This window comes from Lethenteron reissneri, chromosome 38 (assembly GCF_015708825.2).
Source record: "Lethenteron reissneri isolate LAM-NWPU_2019-01 chromosome 38, ASM1570882v1, whole genome shotgun sequence".
In the NCBI taxonomy this organism is placed as follows: domain Eukaryota; kingdom Metazoa; phylum Chordata; class Hyperoartia; order Petromyzontiformes; family Petromyzontidae; genus Lethenteron; species Lethenteron reissneri.
The window spans coordinates 3,399,074-3,411,491 of record NC_083816.1 but is presented as its reverse complement, the minus strand read 5'-3'; the positions used below and the strand labels follow the sequence as shown (position 1 = coordinate 3,411,491).

At 60.0% G+C, this 12,418-nt stretch overlaps 1 protein-coding gene across 1 annotated transcript; it reads right to left on the bottom strand.

The window, feature by feature from the left end:
* Positions 1-222: 222 nt before the first annotated feature.
* Positions 223-1,951, bottom strand: LOC133351671 (tetraspanin-7-like). Its single transcript, XM_061567064.1, has one exon. It carries the CDS (start codon positions 1,357-1,359, stop codon positions 619-621), a length of 741 nt encoding a protein of 246 aa, XP_061423048.1. The 5' UTR covers positions 1,360-1,951; the 3' UTR covers positions 223-618.
* Between the last annotated feature and the right edge of the window lie 10,467 nt (positions 1,952-12,418).

The following is a 12,418-nucleotide window of genomic DNA, read 5'->3' as shown; positions in this document are numbered from 1 at the left end:
CACGCGTAGCCCAGGTATGTGACACAGGTACCCCGGGTGCCGCTACACGTGTATCCCGGGTACACAACACACGCACCCCGGGTACGCGTCAAAGGTACCCCAGGTGCGCGACTCAGGTACTTCGGGTACGCGACACACGTACCTCAAGCACGTGACACACGCACCCCGGGTACGCGACAAAGGTACCCCGGGTGCGCGACTCGCTGCACCCACACGCGCTGTGTTCGCGATTCACGCGTCCCCACGGGCCCCCTTCAGCCCCCTCGGACCCCCTTGGCCTCTCAGCAGACGTTCGTCTTGACCCTCCCTGAGTCTCCCCCGGGATCCCGTAGGAGCTCTCGTGGCTATCCCCACGCGGTTACTCACTGGACCTCCTTGGTCCTCTGGGTCCCGTCAGCAGGGGTTGTCCCCCTCGCCGTCGGCGTCTTCTGTGTCTCCTCCGAGGACCCCCCCCCCCCCACCCCACCGCTGGGCCTCTCTCCAGCCCCGGTCCCTTTGCAAGTCTCTCTGGAGCCCCTCCTGGTTCCCTCGGGCCCGTGGCCTGGGGCCCCTTTGGTAGAGACGCGTCCCGATGCTCGGGGTGGAGCGGCAGGGCGGGGAGGGGAGGGCCACCCCCTCCTAGGACAGGGTGTCGCGGTCGCCCTCGGGCCCCGGGCCGGCCTCGATGCGCGCCGCGAGCACGCAGGCGAGCGCGATGCCGATGACCTGCGTGAAGGCGAGGCCGAGGGCGCCGCACGCGATGTAGAAGAGGTTGTCGCTCACGAGGTCGACGAGTTTGGTGAAGCAGCCGTCGGGGAAGATGCCCTCGCCCGCGGGGCCCACGGGGTCGCTGCGGCACCCGCGGCGGCGCACGCAGCAGCTCTCGGGCACCGAGCCGTTGTTGAGGCGGCCCCGGGACCAGGGCGCCGGCAGCCAGTCCTGGAAGCCGTCCACCCCGCAGCAGTCCAGGGCCCTCTGCAGGCCGTCCATGGCCGCGCTCTTGGCGTCGTCGTCTCCGTAGAGCCGCAGGGCGCGGGCGAGCCCGTGGCGGAAGCCCTCGGCGATGTCGCGGCGGTAGAAGAGGCCCGAGAGGCCCGCGGCGAGGCCGGCCACGAGCACGGCGACCTGGAAGAGGCCGTAGACCCGCAGCAGGCGGGGGTTGCCGGTGGCGGCGCTGAAGCAGCCGAGGAAGCCCCAGGCGGTGACGGCGGCCCCGGCCGCGAGCAGCACGTAGGGCGCGCTGCTGTAGTCGCCCGTCGTGAGCTCCTCCAGGTAGAGGGACAGGGCCAGGCGGGCCCACAGGCCCAGCGAGAGCGTGGCCAGGCCGGCCAGCCAGAAGAGCAGGCTGAAGCACACGAGCGAGGCCTTCACCACGTCCATGGCGAAGGTGGTGACGATGACGGTGGTGGAGGTGGTGGTGGGAAGGGGGGAGATGACGAGGTTGATGACGGCGGGAGGTGAGGGCCCTGGTGGGGAATCTGAGGGAGATGATTCTGTGAGAAGTGAGGGAGGTGAGGGGTGGATGAAGGGAGGTGATGGGAATGAGAGGGAGATGTGAGAAGTGAGGGGATTTGTGAGGGAGATGATTTGGGGGAGAAGTGAGGGAAGATGAGGGGAATGAGGGAGTTGAGGGAAGATGATGAGAATGAGAGGTGAGTGAAGGTGAGGGGAATGAGATAGTTGAGGGAAGATGAAGGAAATTAGAGGGAGGGAAGAAATTATGGAGGTGAGGGTGGGTGAGGGGAGACGCCAGAAAAGGTGAGGTGTAAATGAGGGAGGTGAGAAGTGAGGGAGATGGGAGGATGATAAGGAGGGGTGGGGGGCGGGGGGTGTAATGAGAGGACGTGAGAGGTGAGGGGAGACGAGGAGATTGAGGGAACTTGAGGCAAATACGAGGGAGTCGAGACGTGAGAGAGCCAACGAGAGGCACGTGAGAGGGGAGATGAGAGGGAGGTAAGGGCACGTGAGAGGGGAGATGGGAGGGGAGATGAGAGGGGAGATGAGAGGGAGGTAAGGGCACGTGAGAGGGGAGATGAGAGGGGAGATGAGAGGGGAGATGAGAGGGAGGTAAGGGCACGTGAGAGGGGAGATGAGAGGGGAGATGAGAGGGAGGTAAGGACACGTTGGAGGGGAGATGAGAGGGGAGATGAGAGGGAGGTCAGGGCACGTGAGAGGGGAGATGAGAGGGGAGATGAGAGGGAGGTAAGGACACGTTGGAGGGGAGATGAGAGGGGAGATGAGAGGGGAGAAGAGAGGGGAGATGAGAGGGAGGGAAGGGGAGGTGAGAGGGGAGATGAGAGGGGAGATGAGAGGGGAGATGAGAGGGAGGTAAGGGCACGTGAGAGGGGAGATGAGAGGGGAGATGAGAGGGAGGTCACGGCACGTGAGAGGGGAGATGAGAGGGGAGATGGGAGGGGAGATGAGAGGGAGGTAAGGGCACGTGAGAGGGGAGATGAGAGGGGAGATGAGAGGGGAGAGGAGAGGGGAGATGAGAGGGAGGTGACGGCACGTGAGAGGGGAGATGAGAGGGGAGATGAGAGGGAGGTAAGGGCACGTGAGAGGGGAGATGAGAGGGGAGATGAGAGGGAGGTCAGGACACGTGAGAGGGGAGATGAGAGGGGAGATGGGAGGGAGGTAAGGGCACGTGAGAGGGGAGATGAGAGGGAGGTAAGGACACGTGAGAGGGGAGATGAGGCGAGAAGCGAGGGACCGACGGAGGAGGTGGTGAGGTTATGAGGGGGATAGGTGACGGAGACGAGGAGAGGGAGGCGAGGGGAGTGATGAGGAAGGGAGAGAGGAACGTGAGGGGGGGGGGCGAGGGGAGACGTAAGCAGCGCACGGGGAAGCGCAGAGGGGGAAGAAGACGCAGTAGACGTGGGGAAGCGAATCGGAGACGTGGTACAAGACCTGAGTGGACGAGGGGAGAAGACGCGATGGAGACGCAGGGAGACGCGGGGGCACTTGAGTGGATACGAGGGGAGAAGAGGAGGGAGACGCGGTGGAGGGTGGGAGGGGGGTTGAAGCGGCGTTAGCAGCGGCCGCCTCCGGCCCCGCGCATCGCGGCCGCTGCTCCTCTGGCTCCGGGCGTCGCTCCCCGGGGTTCTGGCTGCAGGGATGGCGGCGACGACGAGGACGGGAGGTGGAGGAGGAGGAGGATAGTAGAGGGGGTAGGGGGGGGGCAGGAGGAGGGAGACGCGGAGCCGCCCTGATCCCCCCACCGGCTCCGTGATTTACGCGTTGCGCGGAGCGTAAATCGTCAGCCTCCCTCCTCCCGGCCGCTCCCCGGGGTCCATCTCAAGGGAGACGGAGCGGATCGGAGCGAAGCGGACAGATGGAGGCATGAGCGGCTCCACGTGGATGAGGGGTTGGGGGGGGGGGCTGTGCCCCCCAAACCCGGGCAGACTTCAGGAAGATTTGGGGGCCAACCATAGAACCCCACCGCCCCCCACTCCAATTAATAAAATAACCAGGCGGATGACACGATGTCTCCTCCTCCTCCTTCCCGTATTCGTCTCTCCGAATAGAACAAATAGCGGCATCGATTGTTTGACTCATCCCGTCAGCTACGCGGCCTCCTGGGCGGGAGACGAGGAATTGCAGAGAGAGAGAAAGAGGCATTGCTGACGTGTTGGTCAGTTTAACACGTAGTAATCGTAGTCGGCTTTCGCGAGCTATATCATCCATGATAGAGTTTTCTTTGGGGTTAGATCGCGTAAATATATAAATGTGTCGTTAAACCCCGCCACCACCCGACACAGCCAGTGGGTAAGGGCTGTGTCACGTAAACAGAACGTGCCAATTGGAGAGCAAAGCCACAACATTTACAATCGACTCAGATTGTAAATGTCGTGGCTTGGCTCTCCAACACACCGGTTAGTGCTGGACCAGTCACGAATTGGCCACGTTCTGTTCACGTGACACAATCCTTACGAGTTGGCTGTGTCGGGTGGTGGCGGGTTTAATGACACATTTATATATTTACACGATCTAACCCCCCCCCCCCAAAAAAAATACCTGTATTATGGATGACGCGTTGGTGTTGACGAGAGAATGAAACCTGGCAGAGATTGCCACCCTCCCTCCCCCCTTTCTCCTCTCTCCTCCCTCCCTCCCTCTCGTCTCCAATCAACTATGCTCATCCCCGCTCCGACTTCAATCCCTCTAACCGTGTTCTTCATTGCAGCGGCTCGGTGCCCTTGCAATGAAGAACACGGTTAGAGGGATGTAAATGAGACTTGGATTGCAATCTTGTGTTTCGTTAAGAGCTTTATTGGGGACCGTAGATCGACATCGGTGCAGTTGAACAACAAGTTAAACATGGGAGTGACCTCCTCAACCTCGTCGTGAGCGCCGCACGCTTAACGCGGTTGACGAGGTGACGAGGTGAAGAGGTGAGGCGTTGCCCACGTGGCTTAGCCGCAGAGATTCATAGCGGCCAAATACTGTAAACGCACGTTGATTCTAAATGTGGAGGGGAAAATCCACGCGGCCACAGAGAGACACGCAAACTCCAAATATACAGCAGCAGCAGGCATCGTCAGGGTCGGGATCGAACCCACGACATCCTGTACACCAGGCGAGGTAGTTAACATCTCATAGCCACCGTGGCGCCCCCGGGGCCGCTGATGGTTCCACCACCACCACCACCAGAGTCTTCCAGGAGGAGGAGGGTTGTCAAAGCCAGGAGGTGTGCGATGTTTGGGTAATTGACTCTATGCGTGCTCGATGTTGAATTATTTTGAACCATATCGCATCATAATGCTGTGCATTACAGATAGAACTAGGACCCGCATCTATACACATCTGGGCCAGGTCACCAGCATCGGTTTAAAGCGACGCCTGCTGCTGCTGCTGATGATGATGAGACGCTGAATGTAGAACCAACAATGAACACTGCTGGGAATGCTGCACTCCTGAGAGCAGCGGTTCTTAAACCTCGGGGGCATCTCGCACCGCCTGGGGCTGCGAGATGCCCTTCCTGGGGATGCGAGAGACATGGACAGATTGTTTTATAAAGCAAATAATGGGAACACAAATCAAGCACGGGCACGTAAGTACAACTACTTTGTTTCGCCAAACCTCTGCAGCTATTAACATTATAGAAATGAAGTACTCTTGAAGACGCTTGGACACCGTAGTAAGGCACACGTATTTATTTACACAATGTCGTACAGCACTGGAGGGGTGTATCGGCCCCCTCACCCGTATAACTGGGAATACACCTCTAGCTAGCCTTCCTACCCGAGTCCTCCACTAACGGGCTAGGGGAGGCTGTCTGGCCCGACACTGGTCAGTCGGGCTACGGTACCCGGAGTCCCAGAGGACTAACTCTGGTTCCGGGACCACGCCACTGGCTCCAGCCTGCGCTGCCCTTACAAGGGCGGCGTCCCAGGGGGAGTCCAGGGCCTATCTGGCCGGTCTTCCGTCTTCCCTTAATTACTCCAAGACTGAACCCCGAGCTCTCTGGCTCATCCCTTTTTGTACCCCCCTAGAGGATCGAAACCCCCCTCACGCCGTCCGGTGCGGACGTCGTTGCGGGCACCACCCCGTGTACTCACGGAGTCCCCGCCCACTGTGTTTATTATCCGTTAGCTCCTATGCAAACAGCCCTACACAAACAGCCCCTCTGTAACAGCCCTACATCACCCCCCCCTGTACAGCTCGCAGCCGTCCCGGCTGCAACAACTTCAATAAAGGTTAATTAACCCCTGGATCCCCGCGTGTGCCTCAAAAAAACGTTTTGTAACGATAACATGAAGGGAACAACAACAACAACAATAAAACCCACAAACCCCGAAGGGAACAATCCGACGCACCCCCCCTGAATAAATACGAATTCCGTAAGAGCGACGTATATACAGGTTTAGCAGGGAACCCCTAGCACACATGCAACACAACAAAAATGTGGCAGGAGCTCCCCACCGACGCAGCACCCCGCAACCGTACACAAGAGAATTAAGTGTTCTTCCAATGCATCATAAGAGTCTGCGCATTTTTGCGCGCGTCCTTGCTGCAGGCCCGTCACACGGGGCAATCCCGGGTGGCGAACCCGCCGGTGGCAGTTGTTCATTCCGTATTGAGTCCGCGTTTGACGTCGCGAGACCCTCGGCATCCCTCGCAGCGGTAGGTGGGTGCGAGCCCGTCAATCCCGGTGCACCTGTGGGCGGGACAGCCGGCGACACGTCAGGCGAGGGCAGCAAGGACGGACCCTTTGAGTCGGCCGACCCCCCACATGTTTGGCCACGCGTGTGTGGAGTGGGGCCTCGCACCGCAACGAATGGTTTTAGTCTCGAGGGGTGCACAAACCACCGGCGCTTCCCCCATTTGATGCGAACACACTGAGGCCGCAGAACCTCGACCACCTCTACAGGACCCCTCCACGGCCGCGCCAGTTTAGGGGATGTTGCGAGTGGTACCTGGGGGCAGTGCAGCCATGCCCTGTCCCCCGGCTTCCACTGCAGCACGTGCGCGCGACCCAGTCTGAGGCGCTCATTTGCTTTTTGACGCTGTTCTGAATTTAGCATGGCAGCATCCCGTGCCTCAGTCAATTTTTCAAGGTTGAATTTGACATGGTCAATTAATTTTGTTTTACCCAGTGGTGTGGGGATCTGCAGCTGCGCCCGAATGGGTGGGTCAGGGTCGCGCCCATACATGAGGAAGAATGGTGAAAATCCCGTTGCAGCATGGGGGGCCAATCTGTATGCTGCCAAGACCCCTTGGATTTTCAAGTCCCAATCAGTCTGTGAGTCCGAAACCTGCTGTGATAACATAGACGAGATGGTGCGATGCAGACGCTCGACCATCCCGTCAGTTTGCGGGTGATAGGGGGAAGTACGAATCTTTTTCGTTCCTAGGAGCTCACAAACCTGTTGGAGGAGTTTTCCGGAAAAATTTCTACCCTGGTCGGTCAGCAGCCGCTCCGGGGCACCTTTGTCCATGACATAGCCTTGGACAAAGGCGTCGACGATGGCTGCTGCCGACTGATTGGCCAGGGGCCAGGCCATAGGCCAGCGCGTAAAGTACTCGACCCCGGTTAACAAATATCTATTACCCCTAGGGGTGGCGGGGAATGGGCCCAGAATATCCAGCGCGACAAGTTCGTTTACTCTGGAGACCCTGATAGACTGCAAGGGCGGGTTTGATTCTCGTGCTGGTGGTTTTCGCTGTGCACACCGCGGGCATGAAGCCAACAGATCTGAGACATCCCTTGTCATGCCTTGCCAAAAGAAATCACGCTGGAGCAAGGCGAGGGTCTTTTGGGTACCCAGGTGGAGGAGGCGCTCATGAGCAGCCCACACCACCCTACCCCGTAAGCCCGAAGGGACCACCAGCCGGTGTCGGTGGGATTTTCCGTCCCAGTGCAACAGCAACCCCGCGTGCATTTCCCATGCGTCGGCATCACCCGATCCCCGCCCTGCCTCCCCGGCGCGACGACGCAACGCGAGGAGGGAGGTATCCTCCATCTGGAGGCGCCCCCATTCCTGAATGTGCAAACCCAGCAGGGAATCTTTCCCTTGTTGTTCAATAGAATTCGGAACAACTGTCCCGCCGTCGGCGGCGGCCGCAAGGCCCGGAACCGACACGTCCCCTGCTGGCTTGCAACGTCCCGACCCCAGGAGGCACGCACATTCCGAGGTGGTTGGCATGCGCGACAGAGCGTCCGCGTTGGTGTGGCGAACGCCCTTACGGTATGTGGTGTCGAAATCAAAATCCTGGAGGATCTCCAACCATCGGGACAATTGTCCCGATGGCTGTTGAACTCGCAGGGCGTACTGCAGTGCCGCATGATCTGTGCGGACGGTGAAACGCCGACCGTACAGATATGGGCGATACTGTTGGATGAAATAGACAATTGCCAACAGTTCTCTGCGGGTGACACAATATCTTTGCTCTGCTTGAGACAACACCCGACTGCCGTACGCAACCACCCGTTCGACGCCGTCAACCACCTGGGAAAGCACGCCCCCAATACCCGTGTTGCTCGCATCGGTGTCGAGCAGAAACGGCTTTGAAAAATCGGGGTAGATCAAGGGAGGAGCTTTTACCAGGGCGTCCCGAAGGGAGCAAAAAGCAGCCTCCTCCTCTTGACCCCAGTGGAACCGAACCCCTTTTGATGTTAATGCGTGTAGGGGTTTGGCAATTGTTGCAAAGTCGGCGACGAACCGTCTGTAATATGACGCGAAGCCGACGAAACTCCTGACCTCTCCCACCGAGGTGGGAGTCGGCCAGGAGCTGACACACTGCGTTTTGGCGGGATCGGTAGCAATACCCGAGCGCCCTACGATGTGGCCCAAATAACGCACGGAATCGCGTAACAAATTACACTTTTGGGGCTTGAACTTCAAATTAGCAGCCCGCATCTTTAGGAAAACCGCCCGCAACCTCTGGAGATGTTCGTCAAAAGTTTTAGCGAAGACAATAACATCATCCAAATAAATCAGGCACGACTCCCATTGCAATCCAGCCAAAACCAATTCCATCAAACGTTGGAAGGTTGCCGGCGCTGAGTGTAAGCCCATCGGCAACCGGTTGAATTGGAACAGGCCGTGCGGTGTACGGAAAGCAGTTTTAGGTTTCGATTCATCATCCAGAGGAAGCTGCCAGAATCCCGAAAGTAAATCCAGCGTGGAGAAGAATCGCGCTCCCGCCAAGGCGTCCAGCGATTCGTCCATCCGTGGGAGCGGGTATGCGTCGGCAACCGAAATTTTGTTAAGGCGCCGAAAATCAACGCAAAACCGCAACGAGCCGTCCTGCTTTTTAATCAGGACGATCGGCGCTCCCCAAGGGCTGGTAGAGGGAGAAATAATGTCGGCGGCTAACATGTCATCAACAGCCAATTTGACATGGTCCTTTTCGGCGGGACTCAACCGAAACGGATTTTGGCGAATTGGCGCGCTGTCACCCGTGTCAATATGGTGACGCAGCAGATGAGTACAACCCAAATCGTATTTATTCCGACTAAAAACGTCGGAAAATTCCTGCAGTAGCGATCTAAGCTGTTGGCGCTCTGAATTTGACAGGTCCGTCGATCCCGCACAAAGCGCGTCGAGCCACCCGTCATCGCTGTCCGAATGTGGGTGCAGTCGGGCGGCGGTGCCGACATGATTCGCAACCGGTTCCTCGCAGGGCATCGGCGTCGCGTGCGCAAGCACCGTCCCTCGAGGAACTACAACAGGTTGCGATCCCACATTGAGGACCGCGATGAAAGGGTCCCCATCTCCCCTCACGACGGTCAGGGCCGGAATCAAATGCGGTCCACTAACCCCGGCCCTAGACGGTCCCAACAGGATTCCCTGGGCCCCGATGCCCTCTGCGAAGGGCCGACGAAGTCTTAGAGGCACTAACATCTGAGCTCCCGGCGGCACACGAACCGTTTCAACGACGGACGCTGGTATAGTTACGAACGCCGTCCGAATCACAGAAGGGGAGGGTAAAAACGCCATGCGCCGTCCCGACGGGAGCTCAATGCATCCCTGGTCTATTAAAATACGGATCGGCATTTTACCCAAGAAGTCCGTCCCCAGCAGGCACGGAACCGCCAGCGAGGAGGAAACAAAAATCGGGCCTGATAATTTGATATCCCCGATACAAATTTGCGCTCGAATCTGTCCAATGATGCCAAGGGAGCCCCCGTTCGCCGCATAGAATGGGACATTAACTGGCAGTAAGGGACGGCTTTGGACAGGTAAAATGTTGTAAATCAATTCGGAAATAATGGTCGCCGATGCCCCCGTGTCAACCAGGATGCGTACCTCAACCCCGTCAATATGTCCCACGACGGCCGACGACCCTGACGATGCGGCCACAACGCGATGGGCCAACGCGGACCACTGCCCGGGCTCGATTCGAGTCCCCACAGTGGTACGCGCCGGCCCGTCGCGATGCAACGTCGTCCCCCCATTCGTTGCGATGCGAGAGTGTGCGACAGGTGTGTGTGTTGGCCAAACATGTGTGGTGTCGCGACTCGCCGGATCATGTTGATGGAACTTGGGAGGAGGAGGAGGCCCGGCGTCCTGGCGAGGCGTCGTCCCGCGCTGTCGGGGAGAGCGGCACCCCGAGGCGACATGGCCCCGGACGCCGCAGTTGAAGCAGCGCGGGAGCGCCGGCGGCGATGACGGACGGTCGAAGCGGCTCGACCCATCCCGGCCCGGCCGTGCTCCCGTCCCCTGCTGCCGACGATGGTTGACGGCGAAGACCTCCTCCGCCGGGAGGGTGGCTGCCGCCACCGCACGCCCAGCCGCTGCCCTGCTGGCCTTCCGCCGCTGCGACAGCAGGTTGGCGTGGAGGAGTCGCGCCGCTTGTAGAGAAGTCATCTCTGTATCCTCCTGTGCCACGACGGCGATGTCCAGGTCGTCTGCCAGCAGGAGGATTTTCTCAGTCACCATGGCGTCGACCCCGTCCTCGTCCATGCGAGGAAAGGCTGTCTTGGCCAACGCCAGGAGACTTGTTCTGTATGCCAGCGGCGACTCCTTCGCGCCCCGCTGGCGGTCGTAGAACTGCTGCCTACACTCCGCGGAAGGCCCGTAGACCCCGGCCAGCAGCTGCAGCGCCATCGGTAGCGTAGAGCGCTTCTCCTTCGGCGCTGATGTGAGGGCGGCGAGCGCGTCGCCGTCGAGGAGCGCCGGCAGCGCGCAGAGAGCTTCAGCATCTGTCCATTTGGCCATTTCTTGGTGGGCGAGGAAGCGTCTCTGGAAGCCGCCCCAGTCGCCCTCTGCGCCCACAAATTCTTTAAGCGGAGGCAGTCTTTGGTGCAGCGCAGCGGTTGCCGTGGAGTCCCGCGGGCTGCTGTCTCTCCGACTCGGCTGTGTCTCGGCGCGAACGGCAGATGGTATCGCCTGTCGCAGCCTTGATGACGCGCCCTCCTCCGTCGTTGACGCGGCAGCCCCAGCGCGGCCGATGTCGGACCCGAGGTTGAGGTTGGCCACGCCCCTAGCGGTCGCCGCGTCGATGGCGGGAAATTCAAAGTTTGAATCTTCGGAAATGGCGGGAAGGCGCTCCGGACGCCGGCTCCCCTCGCCCCGCGGTGGACCACCAGCCCCCAGCCGCGTGATGTTTTCCAGCGTGGCGGCAGCGGCGTAGAGCAGTTCAGCCAGCCTCTCGTGAGCCAGCCTCAGCTCGTCTGTCCGCGGCTCCTCTTCATGCCGACGCTCCGGTAAGAACGCGTCCGGCCCCGGCTGCACGTTGTCTTGTTGAGCCATCTCGGGCTCGACAATTTCGGCGGCGTCTTCCATTTGTTGTACTTTGGCCCGAGCTGATTGGCGCGTGTCCATGTTCGTGGTTCTTCTGACGCCAGATGAAGTACTCTTGAAGACGCTTGGACACCGTAGTAAGGCACACGTATTTATTTACACAATGTCGTACAGCACTGGAGGGGTGTATCGGCCCCCTCACCCGTATAACTGGGAATACACCTCTAGCTAGCCTTCCTACCCGAGTCCTCCACTAACGGGCTAGGGGAGGCTGTCTGGCCCGACACTGGTCAGTCGGGCTACGGTACTCGGAGTCCCAGAGGACTAACTCTGGTTCCGGGACCACGCCACTGGCTCCAGCCTGCGCTGCCCTTACAAGGGCGGCGTCCCAGGGGGAGTCCAGGGCCTATCTGGCCGGTCTTCCGTCTTCCCTTAATTACTCCAAGACTGAACCCCGAGCTCTCTGGCTCATCCCTTTTTGTACCCCCCTAGAGGATCGAAACCCCCCTCACGCCGTCCGGTGCGGACGTCGTTGCGGGCACCACCCCGTGTACTCACGGAGTCCCCGCCCACTGTGTTTGTTATCCGTTAGCTCCTATGCAAACAGCCCTACACAAACAGCCCCTCTGTAACAGCCCTACAGAAATATAAAACAACATGTTACTATTGAAAACTAAAGAGGTTGCAATGCTGCAGTAAAGGTGAAGAACCTCTGGCTGAGAGGCAAGCCCCGTGCGGCTCACGGAATGGGTCAAGAGATCGGATCACCTCCACAGGGAGGGTGGAGGGGGTTGGGGGGTAGAGGCGGGGGGTGGAGGTGGGGGGGATGAAGATGGGCGGGGTGAAGGTGGGGGGGATGGAGGTGGGGGTAGAGGCGGGGGGTGGAGGCGGGGGGAGGAGGCGGGGGAAGGAGGCGGGGGGGATGAAGGTGGGGGGGATGAAGGTGGGGGGGATGAAGGTGGGGGGGAAGGAGGCGGGGGGGATGAAGGCGGGGGGGATGAAGGCGGGGGGGATGAAGGCGGGGGGGGTGGAGGCGGGGGGGATGAAGGTGGGGGGGATGGAGGTGGGGGGGATGGAGGTGGGGGGTAGAGGCGGGGGGTGGAGGTGGGGGGGATGAAGGTGGGGGGATGGAGGTGGTGGGGGGGATGGAGGAGGTGGGGGGGATGGAGAAGGGGGTGGAGGCGAGCGGCCACACAGCCCCCCCACCCCACCAACTCGTGGGTCCCGCGTGACGTCACTCTGCGCGTGCG